The 16,714-nt window shown below is 37.2% G+C and overlaps 1 protein-coding gene across 2 annotated transcripts in view; it reads left to right on the top strand.

Annotated features, from left to right (window-relative positions):
* The window catches only part of LOC136030105 (serine hydroxymethyltransferase, mitochondrial-like), an 81,992-nt gene that overhangs the window by 22,436 nt on the left and 42,842 nt on the right, over window positions 1-16,714 (top strand). Inside the window, exons 1-2 of one of the 2 annotated variants that reach the window (XM_065708778.1) lie at window positions 11,116-11,165; window positions 15,335-15,512. In XM_065708778.1, coding sequence (XP_065564850.1) covers window positions 11,131-11,165; window positions 15,335-15,512 — 213 coding nt within the window. In that variant the 5' untranslated portion in view covers window positions 11,116-11,130. Of the gene's footprint in view, window positions 1-11,115; window positions 11,166-15,334; window positions 15,513-16,714 lie in introns of those variants that run through there. The other variant, XM_065708788.1, reaches the window with a different exon arrangement.

The raw sequence follows: 16,714 nt of genomic DNA on the forward strand, positions 1-16,714 counted from the left end.
TCCATGATCCACTTCCTCATCCAGTCATCGATTCGTTGGAGATCCGCCTGCAGGTGGTGAATGTCTTCACATGACGAGATGACGCGATAGAGCTTTGTGTCGTCCGCGTAGAGAAGGATGTCAGATTTGATGCCCTCAACTAGGTCGTTGATGTAGAGATTAAACAGAAGGGGGCCGAGAATTGACCCCTGGGGTACTCCGCTAAGAACTTCTTCTTCGACATTGCTGAGACAACCTTCTACGCACACAACTTGCTTTCTGTCAGTTAAGAAGTCCGTAATCCATTGAAGAAGACTGAATGAGGACCCGGATGATGAGAGACCGTATTTCCTGAGCTTCTTGACGAGACGCTTATGGGGAACTTTGTCAAAGGCTTTCTTGAGATCCAAGTATATGAGATCAATCTGGAACCCCTTGTCGATGTTTTTCTTCCAATCATCTGTGGCACAAAGCAGTTGGATCTCTGCAGATCGTTCCTTAAGAAAACCAAACTGCTTTTCGGTAAGTATTTTTTCTCGTTTTAAGTGTTCTAGGGTGTGGTCTGCAATGAGAGACTCAAGTACTTTACACGTAATACAAGTGAGGCTTATCGGTCTGTAGTTTGATGGGTCTTCTCGTTTCCCACCTTTGTATATTGGGACGACAATAGCTTTTTTCCAAATAGTGGGAAGCTCACCGAGTTCAAGAGACTTTCTGTAAATGTAGACTAGTGGCTCTGTTATTACCGTTGCAAGTTCTTTGAGCAGTTTTGGATGTAGATTGTCTGGGCCTGTGGACTTGCTTGGGTTAAGTTCTCTGAGTTTTTTTAGAACATCGCTATGTTTGATCTCTATCGGTCTTATCAATTCGCTTATACCCTGAATTGGTTCCTCGCGGCTAAAGTGGTCTTCGTTCTCAGGTTCCTGAGTAAAAACAGAAGAGAACTGGCTGTTGAGAAAATTTGCCTTGTCCATGGGGTCGTGTACCAGCTTTTGTTTCACGGGATCGTAAAGAGATGAGACTCCACCTTTGTTTTTCCTTTTGCTGTTAACGTATTTCCAGAAAATTTTTGGGTTTTCTTTCAAGGAGAAAGCTAATTTACGTTCTCTAAGCTTTCCTTCTCTTCTTGTTGCTTTTCGAACCCTGTTGCGGAGCCTCTTGAATGTTTTCTCTCGGTCGTTACTTAGTCGATTACTTTTGTAGTCTCTCCATGCTTTTTGTTTTGCTTTAATCAGTTCAATATTGGCTTTAGGTAATGCAACACGGGTGTATTTATTGTGCATAGGAATATATTGTTCTTCCATTGAGGCTACAATCTTAGTGAACCTTGTGTAAATGGTGTCTAACGACTCCAACCCACTAAATTCTTCAGTCCAGTTGACATCCGAAAGCTCTCTTCTCATAGCAACGTAATCTCCCTTGTAGTGGTTACGTTTCAGTGCCACACGTGTCCTCAAAACCTCCGTTTCCAAGCTAAACACAATTACCGAGTGATCCGATTTACCGATTGGTGACAACTGTTTAATATCTGATACCAAGTCTCCATCGCTTACTAGTAACAAGTCGAGGATACTTGGTGTGTCAGATCCCCGCATCCTTGTTGGCTCAGATATTAGCTGCTCTAAAAAGTGTTCGTTAATAACGTCCAGGAATTTACTCGTCAAGCTTGCGGTAGATTCCGTGGTGTATCGCCTATTCCAGTCTATCTTAGGGAGATTGAAATCTCCTATAATAGCAAGCTTTTGGTTGGTGTTCTTAGCGAATGCTGCTATTTGCGAGAACAGAGCTTCGTCGGATGTGTCAGTGTTGTTGGGGCTACGATAACAGATCCCAAGAACAGTGTCGCTGGTCGTTTTAGACTTAATGCAGATCCACAGACTTTCTTTGGGCTCAATCGTGTCGGTTGACCTCGATATTGGATGCACGCTGATGCCTTTTCGACAATAGCAGACTATCCCTCTACCTGTATTCTCTTCCAGATTTTGTTCATACAGATAATAATCTTCGATACTGAGCTCTGTGACGGTAGGTAAGTATCTGTAGTTTTTTGGTTTAACTTCTACTATTGCCACAATATCCGGATTTTCCAGTTTGATAACCTGCTTTGCTTCCTCCATTTTGTTTAAGAGAGAGTCAGCGTTGAAATAGAGGCATTTTATTTTTTTTTCGGATTCATTTGTATGGCTTGGGCCTTTTTCTCGTCAATTTTGGGGCTGTCGTTGGCTGGGACCATTTGATGGTCTCGCTTGTTGTCTCATTCTCTGGTTCCCGTTGGACCTGGAATTGGTGCTTCCAGTAACATTAGAGTGTTGCTGTGCTTGCTGACCTTGGCTCGACTTTGCTCGACGCTGTTGTGCCAGTTGTGCCCTTTGCATTGGTGTTCGATCAGGGTTTATGTAGACCTGGTTTTTTACAAGTTCGTTGGTCGATTTTCTTAGATTTGGGGCTGCGCTGAGAATCTTCTGTCGCTTCTTGATTGTGTCGATTGAGTCCTTCAGTTTGACTACTAAGACGCGTGGCTTACTGCCATTTATTTGACTTCCCACGCGTACGACCTCACGAATGTCGTCGTCCTGCAGGTGAGCTCCCAAATCATTCTCTGTAGTTAGGTTAATCACCAAGTCTTTGTCAGAGGTGTCTTCTGACTCCGGGAGACCAAAGATCGCAACATTTGTCCGTTTTCCTTCTCTAAGTTGTTTTTCCTTATCAGCCTTCAGTATCACATCAACAGTAGTATCATAGCTTTGGATGGTGCTTTCCGTTGGAACAGGAGCTGGGAGCGAAGGACTGGGTGCATTTAACTGGAACGCTTCCCTCAGTTTTAGCTGCAGGAACGATACGTTTCTTTTGTTGCAGCTCTCGCATTCGTATTTGAAAAGACGTGAATCAGGATCTAGGCTCTTAATTGTTAGGAATAGATCGGCGTTTAATTGTCTACAACCCGCGTGCTCGTATTCACCACAGAAAAAGCATTTGATGGCCGTGGAATTTTCTGTCTGTAGATGACAGTAGCTGCATAGTTCATTTGCAGCGCTGAGCTCGACCGCTTCAGATAAGGTGGCCTTTCCCTGTCCCAAGCTCTGATCCGAGATGTTGTTTTTGCCTCTGAATGTTGTTGGCATATCGTTGTTTGTGCTGATCGGAGTTGAGTTGTTTTTCGGCGGTAGATTTGGACTAGGGGCTACTTCTGGGTTCGATCGGGTTTTGACTCCCGATGCAGGTGAGCTTGTATTCGCAGGCTTGCAGCTAGGGCAAACAAAGATGCTTGCTAGTTCACGTGAGTATTTTGTCTTTCCGCACGTCAGATGGCACCACTTATGGCATTTCGTGCATTTTGCACCGCCGCTGCTTTTCGTTACATTTTGACTGCAAACAGAACATGGTGGTTGGTTCATTTGTTTAGTTGCAAATCAAGTAGAAGCGCCGAGTGTTTTGAGCTCGAAATTTCGTCTGGCTATTGAACCCTTACCCCGCAATTAAGGAAGGTGGGCCAAAAAGATGTCCGAATCACTTCGCCGCGATGCTCTGGCAACAATGAATAGAAAAGTAAGGGAAGTGTTGAGGGTTGGTTACCTTGTCCCCGCAATTTAAGGGGCACGCCCGGCGGGTACCACGGCTCTTGCTACCAACTCACTCACCCCCCTTCTGCTTACCTTTCTCTCGCCACCTCTATCGCAGCGTGATTGCCATTAAATTTTGGAATTTCCAATTATATTCACTACTTGATGGCTAAATGAAATGTCTTTCTTGCTAAAAACTAGTCAGATGTAGTCGTTTAGATCGTAACAGCATCAGAATTGATTATATTTGTTGGAAAATAAGTACTTAGCAACTATCGACCAGTGTTATATGAAGAGCAACAAAAATGGTGCCATATGATATTGGCGATGTAGATGGCGACCTAATTAATATGTGAAAAAAGATGGCGCTGATAGAAATTTCTAGAGAAAAGACCTATACTAGGAATTGAAAAGGGTTTCTCAAATTCACCTTAGCTAAAAATCTATCTCTAGAGTATATAAATCAATATGAAAATAACCTAAAAATAATGCAGAAGCTTTATCCCATTAACAGCAAAGAGTCGAATTTAAATATGAGTTCAGACTCTCATATCGATTCTCATATTTCATATTCGAAATATGAAGGTGACAATTTCTGCGAGCGTTGGGGGGAAGTTGAACCAAGTCAAAACATGCCATGTGCATGCAGGTTGTCAAGAGGGCACACTAGCAATACCTCAGGAACAGCTACTATTATTATACTACTCCTACTACTACTGCTACATTATTACTAAGGCTAAGAGTATTAAGCTGAAATTATCAGGGGATGTTGAGGGGGTGTTGAGCTAAATGAGAACACCCTATGTGCATATAGGTCATCAAAAAGGAATATGCGCAGAGTAAACTACTGCTACGACTACTACTAATACTGAGGTAATGGGCATTGAAGTTAATCTCTTAGGAACTTCAGATTAAATCGAAACGCACTGTGTGCCTGCAAGTTGTCAAAAGGGCTTATCAGCAATATCTCAGGACTGGCTTAGAGCATCAAGTTGAGACTTCTGGGCATGTTGAGGGCTCAAACTGACCAAAATGCTCGGTGTGTAAATTGATGCTGCTACTACTACTTCTAATACTACGTGTACGTATTGCTACTTCTACTAAGTTTAAGAGTATTAAGGTGAAATTTTCAGGTAACGTTGAGAATATTGAGCTAAATCAAAGCACACTACGTGAATGCAGTTTTTGAAAATGGCGTATGAGCAAAGTATCAGAATCAGCTTTGAAGTATTTAATTGACACTTTCAGTGTATATTGAGGGGGATGTCGAAATAACAAAAGGCACTATGTGCATACGACTATTATTAATAGTACTACTTCTGTTACTGGTGCTACTATTACTAAGACTAAGGTTATTAAAGTGAAACTTTCAGGGGTTTTGAGGGTGATGTTGAATTACATCAAGACATACTATATGCTTCCAGGTTGTCAAAAGAGTTTATCGGCAATATCACAGGAGTGGCTTAGGGGATTTAGTTGGACCTTTCAGGACATCTAGCACAGGATGTTGAACTAACCAAATGGCTTAGAGTATTGAGTTGAAACGTTAAAGACATGTTGGGGTGGATGTTGATTTAATTAAAAGGTACTATATCTGCTGCTGCTAGTAGTACAACTACTGCTAATGTTGCAGAATGTTGAACTAACCAAAAGGCACTATGTACATACTGCTGGTATTACCTTTACTGATACCATTACTACTGCTACTACTACTTCTACTATCGTTTCTGCTATTACTATTTCTACTACTGCTACTTCTTCTAAGGCTAAGCATATTAAGGTGAAAATTGAGGGAATGTTGTACTAAATAAAAACAACTATTTGCAGGAAGGCTGTCAAAAGGGCATATCAGCAATATCCCAGGAACGGTATAGGGTTTTAAGTTGAAATTTTTGGGCATATTGAGGGAGATGTTTAACTAATTGAATGGCACTTGGTTGCATACTACTACTGAGGCTAAGGGTTTTATGGTGAGACTATCAGGGGATGTTGAACGAAATCACAATTTTTTATGCAGGTCGTTAAAAGAGCATATCGATAATATCTCATGAACAGGTTAGAGTATTAAGTTGAAACTTTATGAGAATATTGAGGGGTATATTGAAGTAAACCAAAGTCACTATATGCTTACCACTACTTCTACTGCTATTACTACCAAAGCTAAGGATATTAAGATGAAATTTTCATGGAAGATGTTGAAATAAATCAAAATACACCATGTATAACTAGGTTGCCAAAAGGTTGGATCAACAGTATATAATGAACTTCTTAGAGTATTAAGCTGACTCTTTCAGGGCATGCTGATGTTGAACTAATCAAAAGGTTGTACATTTCTACTGCTCCTGCTAAGGCCAAGGGTATTAAGGTTAAAACTAAAAGAATATTTAGCGAGATGTTGAACTAAATCAAAACAAACTGCATGCATACAGATTATGAGAAGAGCGTATCAGCAACTTCTAAGGAACGGCCTAGAGTATTAAGTTGAAACTTTTAGGGCACTTCTAGGAGAGGGGGGTTTTGAACTAACCAAAAGGCACCATGTGCAAAATACTTATATTTACATTGCTGCTACTACTATTACTAAGGATAAGGTCATAAGAGTCAATCCTTCAGGAAATATTGAAGACAAAGAACAAAAGGTAAAACTATTAGGCCATGTTGAGGGGGATGTTGAACTAAACGAATGGTATCATTGTGAATACTGCTACTGTGACCACTGTACTACTGTGACCACTACTACTACCAAGGCTAAGATTATTAAGGTAAAACATTCAGGGAATGCTGATGGCAATGTTGAACTAAATCAAAACACACCTTGTGCATGCAGGTTGTCCAAAGGGTGTATTAACAATATCTCGGTAGCCGCTTAGTGAATTAATTTGAAATTCTTCAAGGAATGTAGAGGGAGATTTTGAACTAGCCAAAAGGCAGTACGTGCATACTGATACTTTTTTTACTTTTACTACTGTTGCTATTACTTCTACTATACTAAGGCTATGAGTAGGCCTATTAAAAAGAAACTTTCTATGAATGTTGAGGGGGATCTTGAAGTGAATCAGATCACACTAATTGCATGCATGTTGCCAAAAGGGTGAATCAGTAATATTCCAGTTAAAACTTTCAGGGCTATCAACACTACTACTTCTTTTGGTACTTCTATTACTATTGTTTTTGAACTAAAACAAAATAGTTTAAGCGCATCCAGGTTGTCAAAATAGTATAGGCGGGATATCTCAGGAATAGAATAAGATATTTAGTTGAAACTGTCAGTGAAATTTGATGGGGATGTAACACTAAATCAAAACATACTATTTGCATGAATGTTGTCAAAAGAATGTATCAGAAATATCCCAGAAACTGCCGAGAGTATTAAGTTGAAATTTTCAAGGCTACTACTACTGATACTACTCTTGAACTAGATCGTAAGAATTAAGAGGATCCAGGTTGTCAAAGGGACCTAGATGTAATATCTCAGTTAGTGAATAGTATATTCAGTTGAAAGTTACAGGGAAAGCTGAGGGGTATGTAAAAATTTAATGAATTAGTAAAAAAAAAAGAAACCTAAAACGAACATAGATTACAGTAAATTCTACCCTGTCAAACTGAAAACGAGTAGAAACTACCAGAAAGAGGAGTAGGGCTAACGGCAAAGGGGTAGTAGTGCTTTCAGTGCTTGAGGACAATGTCGGATAACTACCCCTCCCTCGCTAAAGCGAACAAAAATTACAATAAATAAACCTGTCAAACTGAAAACGAGTAGAAACTATCAGAAAGAAGAGTAGGACTAACATTAGAGGCATAGCTAGGGTTTTCACTGCCCAGGGGAAAGTTGGATTACCCTTCCCCCTCGCACTATTATTACCACAATGTAAGTGAAACAAAAAAAGTGTTTTGTTCCTTAGAGGCTGCGTCCGGGGACAGTTGTTATTTACAGTTGTTCTATTTAGCTATTATGGTGATTTTATATGTTATGAGAAATAAGAACACGTAGCCGGAACTAAAAGTTGTCTTCCGTAAAGTTGAAATTACGTTCTGATCTTTAGAAGGCACAGAAGGCGGCAGGCCTTCTCCTCATTGCGATACTTCCAGCCCGTTTTAAGTTTGACATGGTTGTTTATTGTAATTTGTGTTCGTTTTGGGTTTTGTTTATTTATTGATTGTGATTTATAGTCGTTTTATGCTTGGAATATTATTTGGCTTTATTTCAGTTCGTTTTTGGTTTATTGTAGCTTTTTACTTTCCTTTGAAAAATTTCTTTGCGGATAAGTTTTTTTTAATCAATAAATATTAAGGCATGTTTAGTACCTTTAGTAGCCACTAAGTTGAGGGTATGGCTGCTGTAACGCAGACGATTTGAAAGAAAGTATTCTTTTCTGCGTTCTTTTTATTCTGTTCGTCAAGCGTCATAGGAGCTGATCAATATGCAAACTGTTTCTGGAAAATGATCATTGCTGTACTGGTCTCTTCTTTCTCCGATTCATCTGACAGATCGTTTTCACTCTCAGGTTCTGTATTACTTCAGCTCTCAGACTCAGAGACGGATCTAGGGGGGATAAGGGGTGTAGCCTGTCCTGAGCGATGGTTTTTAGGGGGTACCGGCTTGTAAGGAACTTTTTGATCTTTTCAAATAAAATTTGAACCCTGATTTTCCAGCTCTGGACTGCTCTAACGGTTGTCTTGAATATGTATTTAACTATGCCTGTATCAGTTCTTTCTAATATTAAATAAAAAAAAAAACAAGTTTTTTTGAATGAAAGTAAGGAGCGACATTAAAACTTAAAACGAACAGAAATTACTCCGTATATGAAAGGGGCTTTTCCTCCTCGACGCCCCGCTCTTTACACTAAAGTTTGACTCTTTCTCTTAACTCTACTTCTTAATACAGTAAAAAACTTTAGTGTAAAGAGCGGGGCGTTGAGGAGGAAAAGCCCCTTTCTTATACGGAGTAATTTCTGTTCGTTTTAATTTTTAATGTCGCTCCTTACTTTCATTTAAAAAAACTTGTTTTTTTATTTAATTTCTGGACGTTTTTAAAATAATGCATATTTTGATCTTGGTTCTCCGCATATAAATAATTAAAACGACATTTGTATATTATTTTTTTTTGGCTAAATGGCTTTCTCATAGTTTTAATCGGAAGATTTTGAGAAAAAAGAAGAGAGGGAGGAAGCCTAGTTGCCGTCCAATTTTTTCATTACTTAAAAAGGCAACTAGAACTTTTAATTTTTTTATGAACATTTTCATTAGTAAAAAATAGACGTAATTTACGAATTAACTTACGTAACGAACTTCTATATTCGTATGTTTTTATTGCGTATATGAGGGAGTTCACCCCTCGTCGATACCTCGCTCTTTACACCAAAGCTTAAATTCTGTCCCAATTCCTTAATAAAGACCCTTGAATCACAAAGGCCGTAGAATAAATAGTTGAAATTACTAAAAATACTTTAGCGTAAAGAGCGAGGTATTACGAGGAGGTAAACCCCTCATATGCGCAATAATTTCTGCTCGTTTTAAGTTTTAATGCTGCTCCTCACTTTCAGTAGAAAAAAACTTTTCATATTTATTTTTTCATTGTTTTTTTTTTTAAATAATGCTAAAAAATTCTGCGCCCCCTTCATTGAAAGTCTCTTTCCCCATGAGAAGTTTTTCCATGGAAAATCCTCCCACGTAACCCCCCCCCCCACCTCAACTCTCCCTCCCAAACCAAAAAAAAATCCCATGAAAAGGTCCGTACACTTCCCAGTAACCATTACTATATGTAAACACAGGTCAAAGTTTGTAACTTGCAACCCTCCCCACGGGGACTGCGGGGGAGTAAGTCGTCCCCAAAGACATAGTTATTAGGTTTTTTCGACTATGGTGAATAAAATGGCTATCTCAGAATTTTGATCCGGTGACTTTGGGGAAAAAATGAGGGTGGGAGGGGACCTAGGTGCCTTCCAATTTTTTTTGTCACTTAAAAAGGGCACTAGAACTTTTAATTTCCGTTAGAATGAGCCCTCTCGCGACATTCTAGGACCAATGGGTCGATACGATCAGCCCTGAAGAAAAAAACAAATAAACACGCATCCGTGATTTGTCTTCTGGCAAAAAATGCAAAATTCTACATTTTTGTAGATAGGAGCTTGAAACTTCTACAATAAGGTTCTCTGATACGCTGAATCGGATCGTGTGATTTTCGTTAAGATTGTATGACTTTTAGGGGATGTTTCCCCCTATTTTCTAAAATGAGGCAAATTTTGTCTTGCTCGTAACTTTTGATAGGTAAGACTAATCTTGATGAAAGTTATATATTTAAAATCAGCATTAAAATGCGATTTTTTTAATGTAACTATTGGTATCAAAATTCCATTTTTTAGAGTTTCGGTTACTATTGAGCCGGGTCGCTCCTTACTACAGTTCGTTACCACGAACTGTTTGAAAAGAGGCTTCAGGAAATTAAGTTTAATTGAAAAACTATCTTAGAAACAAGACGGTCAAGCAGTTGTTGATAAAGTTGATTATAATCCATATAGAACATGACTACGGTTCGAAGCTATTTTATGAAAACATTATAAGGACATTTGCTTCGAGGAAAGCACGTATAGTTAAGTTTTAGTGTTCAGAAAATTGTTGATTGTACATAATTAAAATTGCTAGTGTACTGGGTCACCAGTGAAATATTGCTGTGTGGAATCTTAGACTCTTTTTTAACCTTAATGTATATATTAGGATTTTCATAAAAAAATACAATGCTAGCAAACAATTTAACAAGCAAATTTTTTAAAGAAGTAAAGTAACCGTAATCGGGTATTCATAAACGATTTGCTGACAGAAGGCCATCAAATTTGTCATTCTTTTCGTGGGTGCATTTTAATGACAGGTACCCACAGACCACGGGCATTTAGTGGCTGACTTAATCAATAGACTACGCAGTTAGACCAAGATGCATTTCGTGTTTTTCACTTTAGGTGCCTCCTGTTCTACAAAAAATGTTGAAGTTTAGACACTTTTCACTTGGTTGCAAGTCTTCTTGTTCATGATTGAGACGCTCAGTGACAGGCCCGTAACAAAACCATGGGGTGCTTTCTTTTTAACCCTTATCAAATGTCTCTTTTTCTCAATTACATAGTTCATAATCAAGTGATCAACTTGTGCCTTTAGTAGCTTTACCATCCTCTAATCAAAAAATGACCCCTACTTATATCTTTTTTTCTTGGTAATTTGAAGGAGTGATATTGTGTCCTACCAAAGATGCGGTAGTAGTTACTGTATCGGTTTAATTAGAGTTTCTTTTTCTTGTACCTCCTATGTACGGAGAGATTTAATTTCTAAGTAGATTGTGAAGCTATTGCAATAGGTCTTTCTGTCTTTAGCAGATTATCCTCTCTTAAGAGATGGAAATATCTTTTCATTCAATAAACTCAACGCAGATGAAGTAGTTCTCATCAAAGATGTCTCTTCCGGAAATGCTAGGTTTCCTTGATAAAAGAAGCAAGAATTTTCTGATCTAAATGCGTAAAAGGAACATGGAGTTAGTGTGCCTTGTGGTTGAAATTGTTTTACTAGAAAAGTAGAAATAAACGGACAAGGGATAAGAGCTGCGAAAATGCAGCTGGTGTATTTCAAACCTAGTAAATGCAGGTTTGACGATTTTTAAACAGTTCGTATTAACGAATTGTAAATAAGGAGTGATGCGGCTCAATAGTAACCGAAACTCTAAGAAACAGAGTCTTGATAACAATGGATGCATCAAAAGAATCGAATTTTGATGCTTATACAGAATATATAAAATTCATTAAGTTTAATGCTACTCATCAAAAGTTTTGAGCCTGAGAAAATTTGCCTAATTTTTGAAAAATAGGGGAAACACCCCCAAAACATCGAGTGAAAATCACACCATCAGGTTCAGCATATCAGAGAACCCTATTGTAGATATTTCAAGCTCCTACATACAAAAATGTGGAATTTTGCATCCCTCAATTATACATTTTTTTTTTCTAGAATCAAGATCACAGATGCTTGTTTATTTGTTGTTTTTATTCTAGGGGTGATCATATCGAACCAGTGATCCTAGACAATCCGGAGAGGACTCATTTGATCGGAAATCAAAAGTTCTAATTCCCTTTTTAAGTGACCAAAAGTATTGGTTGACAGCTAGCCTTCCTCCTACGCCCTTACAATCGAAACTTTGAGATAGCCATTTTGTTCAGCATAGTCGAAAAATTTCATAAATATGTCTTTAAGGATGACTTGACAGCCCCCGGGGAAAGGGGTGTAAGCTATGAACTTTGCCCATTGTTTACATTTAGTACTGGCTATTGGGTAGTATTCGGATATCTTTGGGGGGGAGGGGTACTTGGAGAATCTTTCCATAGAGGACTTTTCGTTGGGGAAAGGAATTTTCCATGGAGGGGGAGCTAGATATCCCTGTATTATTTAAAAAACGATCAGAAATGAAATAAAAAAGTTAACTGAAAGTAAGGAGAAATATTAAAAAATAAAACGAATAAAAATTATTGCATATATTAGGGGTATTGCCCCCTCCTCAATACCTTGCTCTTTATGCTAAAATTTTTGTAAAATTTTTAAAAAAAAGCTTATTATTCTAATTAAACGACCCTTGTTTTTCAGGAGTCATTCTTAAATAATCGTAACAAAACTTAAATTTTAGGGTAAAGAGCGAGGTATTGACGAGGGGGCAACCCCTTATATACCATTTTTTTGTATTTAATCCCTACAAAGGGGTCTTTCACAAAGAACTTTTGGTTCAAAAAAGTAGTGCTTTAAAAAATATGAATTTCTAACTGGTCGTAATGTTCAAGAGTTCAAAGAGAATCTCTGAACCTGGATTATACGTGTCACAGGCAAAAAATAGCCCTTTATGCCTGATCATAGCTAGCTCAAACTGAAACGTATAACAATTCTTACAGAAGAACCTAGAAGTTTAAGAACCTAGAGTTCTTAGACTAACCTACCGTCTAGTTTTGCTTCTTCAACTATCTTAAATCTGAAATATTAAATGTAGAAAATAGTCGGAACTGAAATTCCCGCCGCTGTACTTTACCGTGATTCAAACCTGTTCGCTATTCAGGCAAACAGAATATATGAAACCCTTCCGAAGTGGTCCGGGGTAACATGCCATCTACTATTCAAATTCAATTTATTATGTTGTTTCAGGATTGCAAGTGACGTTGAATGCCAAATTCTTCTCTTTAAATACAGAAAAACTACTTAAATAATTATTTGAAATGTGTGGATGTGGGGTGTGTGGATTTCCTCAACCTAAGATAGGTTTGGAGGACTTCTTCAGGAACTTTTGAAAAATCAGGACATAAAAAAGCGCTTTGTCCGATTTCCAATCTCCTTTAAAAAGAATCCTTCGTCAAATTGAACATGTGTACAAATATGACTCCTTCAGTCACTACAAATTAATTACACCATTTACTCCCTTATGATATCCTTTGGTTATAGCTCCTCTTCCCTCTCATTTTTTTCAAACTTCTGTTTTGGCTGTTCACAGCGGATCGCCAAATATTTTGGCCTTTTTCCTAATTTCACCCCGGTCTTACCTGGGACAATTGGCCTTACTCATACCCCTTTGCAGGCTATTTATTGCAAATACTATAATGCTCTAGTACAAGATGTTATGTATATACACAGGGATGAGCTTTTTATTTTATACTAGCTGTTGGGGTGGCGCTTCGCGCCACCCCAACACCTAGTTGGTGGGGGCGCTTCGCCCCCCCCCCCAAGCCCCCCCGCGCGCGTAAGTCGTTACGCGCCATATTAGTTACGCGCCATTGTAGTTGTGTCCCTATGTCCCACCTGTGAATATATATATATATATATATATATATATATATATATATATATATATATATATATATATATATATATATATATATATATATATATATATATATATATATGTTTTTAACTACGTAAAACTTGCGAATATACAACATTCTTTGCTGTCCCATTGTCTGTGCATATAAATAGATTGTCAGGTTTACCGACTCTTGAACATGCAACATATAATGGTCCATGGGAAAACAATCCGTATTCAGATCTATACCTCATGATTCTAATGATTGCCCTTGAGCTTTGTTGATGGTGATTGCTAATCGACCATTCCCTGAGTCGCCATCGTCATTTATATATCCCCCTGTGCACCCCGGCGTCCCCTTTGTAGTTATGTCCCTGTGTCCCGGTCGTCATTTATATTCCCTGTGTCCCGGTCGTCATTTGTGTCCCGGTGTTCCAGTCTGTGATTTCTCTTTGAGTGTCCCGGGCGTCATTTATATTCCTTGTGTCCCGGTGTCCCGGTCGTCATTTATATCCCCCTGTGCCCCCCGGCGTCCCCATTGTAGTTGTGTCCCTGTGTCCCGGTCGTCATTTATATTCCCTGTGTCCCGGTCGTCATTTGTATCCCGGTGTCCCGGTCTGTATATACATTCGTTTTTTAGTTTTGTTTTTCTCCTTTATTTTTTTCCTTTTTTCTTTTTTTTCTTTTTTAGTTTATTTAGATTTTTAGATTTTTTAGTTTTTTTATTAGTTTTTAGTTTTTTTGTAGTTTTTACCATTTTTTTAGTTTTTTTAGTTTTTTTTTTTTACTTATGTCCTGGTCGTCATTTATACTCCCTGTGTCCCGGTCGTCATTTGTGTCTCGGTGCTTTGTTGATTGCTAATTTATATTATATTTATATTTATATTTTTTATATTTATTAATATTTTTTTAGTTTTTCTTTTTCTCTTATTTTTCAGTTTTTTCCTTTTTTTTAGTTTTTTCTTTTTTAGTTTTTAGTTTTTTTTTGTTTTTTACCTTTTTTTTTTAGTTTTTTTAGTTTTTTTAGTTTTTTAGCTTTTTTAGTTTTTTTATTAGTTTTTAGTTTTTTTTTTAGTTTTTGCCTTTTTTTTAGTTTTTTCAGTTTTTTTTAGTTTTTAGTTTTTTACCTTTTTTTAGTTTTTTTAGTTTTTTAGCTTTTTTAGTTTTTTTTTCTTTTAGTTTTTTTTTGTAGTTTTTACCTTTTTTAGTTTTTTTTCTTCTTTTGTATTAGTGTGAAATAATTCAGACGTCATATGCGGACAAACACGACGTCACTCGACAGACAGACAGACAGACATAACCCACAAACAACTTATTTTTATATATATTTATTCATATTTTTTTAGTTTTCTTTTTCTCTTTTATTTTTCAGTTTTTTCCTTTTTTTTAGTTTTTTTCTTTTTTAGTTTTTAGTTTTTTTTAGTTTTTTACCTTTTTTTAGTTTTTTTTAGTTTTTTTAGTTTTTTAGCTTTTTTAGTTTTTTTATTAGTTTTTATTTTTTTTGTAGTTTTTGCCTTTTTTTATTTTTTTCAGTTTTTTTTTAGTTATTAGATTTTTACCTTTTTTTAGTTTTTTTTAGTTTTTTAGCTTTTTTAGTTTTTTTTTTTCTTTTTAGTTTTTTTTGTAGTTTTTACCTTTTTTAGTTTTTTTCTTCTTTTGTATTAGTGTGAAATAATTCAGACGTCATATGCGGACAAACATGACGTCACCTGATCCACAGATCCACAGACAACTTATTTTTATATATATAGATTTTCAACCTTCTCTTAGGAAAATGTTGGTATAAGGCCCCCTGCCCAGATTAAAGAAACTGCCTAAGGAATCACGCCACATCTCCAGAAAAAGCTTTATACCCTCAATAATTCCTGTGCCTATGTGTAAGCTGCTCTGTAGGCTACTCAGTTTAGTTAGTTAAGGTTTTTGAAATAGTTCCTATTAAGGATTTAGCTATAGCTTGTATTTAATGTTTATTTTTATTATGCAGAATGCGAAGGGTTATATTGAAGGCTGTTGAAGGCAGGCCATTGCTTCGACTCACTACCTCTCGTTCCTATGCATGGACTGGTCAAGAGTCTCTAGCTGAAGATGACCCAGAGATGTGGCAGCTTATCAGTCAAGAAAAGAGGAGACAAATGGAGGGATTAGAGCTAATTGCTTCAGAGGTTATCACATCTTTATAGAATCATTACACCGGAAAATATTCCTCTTTTAAATTACTTTTAAATTATGAATAACCATGAAATGAAATCAAACTGTCTCTTCTACTCTGAGACTCATTTGATATGGCAATGCGTTGTTCTTTTATCCATAGGGGGGGGGGGGGGTCGGGGAGAGAGTAGGTGCCGAAAAACAAAAAGTACGTTTTCGGCTAGTTTTTAGTTTTGGCGACGCGGGTTCCTCTCACCATTTTACAAGGACAGAAGCTCACTATCAGTAGATTGGTTTACGATTTTAATGTTCAAAACTTTAAAATTTGTCATAACCTTGTACAGCTGGAAAGCTTCTTGACTTCAGTAGGAATTTATAAAACTTTAAAGTAAACTCCGTTCGATCTTTTTTTTTTTTCTTCGTCTTTGATTCTTTTGTCTAGAAATCGTTCACCTAAACGTTTGTTACACCTCTTCAGGGCCTTCCTTAGTCGTTTCAACCCCTCTGAGACGTTAATTATAATATAATATTATGGCTCATTAAACTTTGATTGAACCTGACTGGCTAATGGCGTCAGAAAAAAAGAAGATATTTCAACTAACAATATGAATAAAAAATTTTGTTTCGTGCTTGCTTTTAATCATCCTTAATTTTATTTCAAAATGCTATAATTTTTCTTTATTACACGTTCAGTTCGTTTACACTTCTGCAGCTGTGTGTTTTACGCCGTCCATAAAAGAGCATCAGATACAAACAAGAAAAGGAAATAGAATGCACTAACAGACCTCAAGAGAAAGAGAACTATGCTGCCGTATGATGTTCAGTTTTTCCCAACTGAAAGAGCTGGTTTGAATGAATTTTCCGCACAGTCCATGCATAGTAATAGCATGTATGTTATCGTGAGTTTTTGAAATTTGTGAATGTTGACATTCACCGATGAATGTCCGAAATACCCATTTTTTCCCTTGGATTTAGTCAGCGTTGCTAGTCAACTTTTACAGGTTAATGCAAGGTTTGATGATGACAAGTTAGGTTTGGTCAGGTTAGCTTAGGCCTTTAAGCCAGTTCTGATAGTTATTACCATATTTAACCTAATCTAACATAAACTAACCTAATTTTAACTTTTAACATCATAGCTTGCATGAGACTGAATAAGTTGATTCGGAAAGCTAATTGAACCCGAGCAGAAAAATGGGAATTTTGGACATTCACCTGT

Source organism: Artemia franciscana, chromosome 1, assembly GCF_032884065.1.
Source record: "Artemia franciscana chromosome 1, ASM3288406v1, whole genome shotgun sequence".
In the NCBI taxonomy this organism is placed as follows: domain Eukaryota; kingdom Metazoa; phylum Arthropoda; class Branchiopoda; order Anostraca; family Artemiidae; genus Artemia; species Artemia franciscana.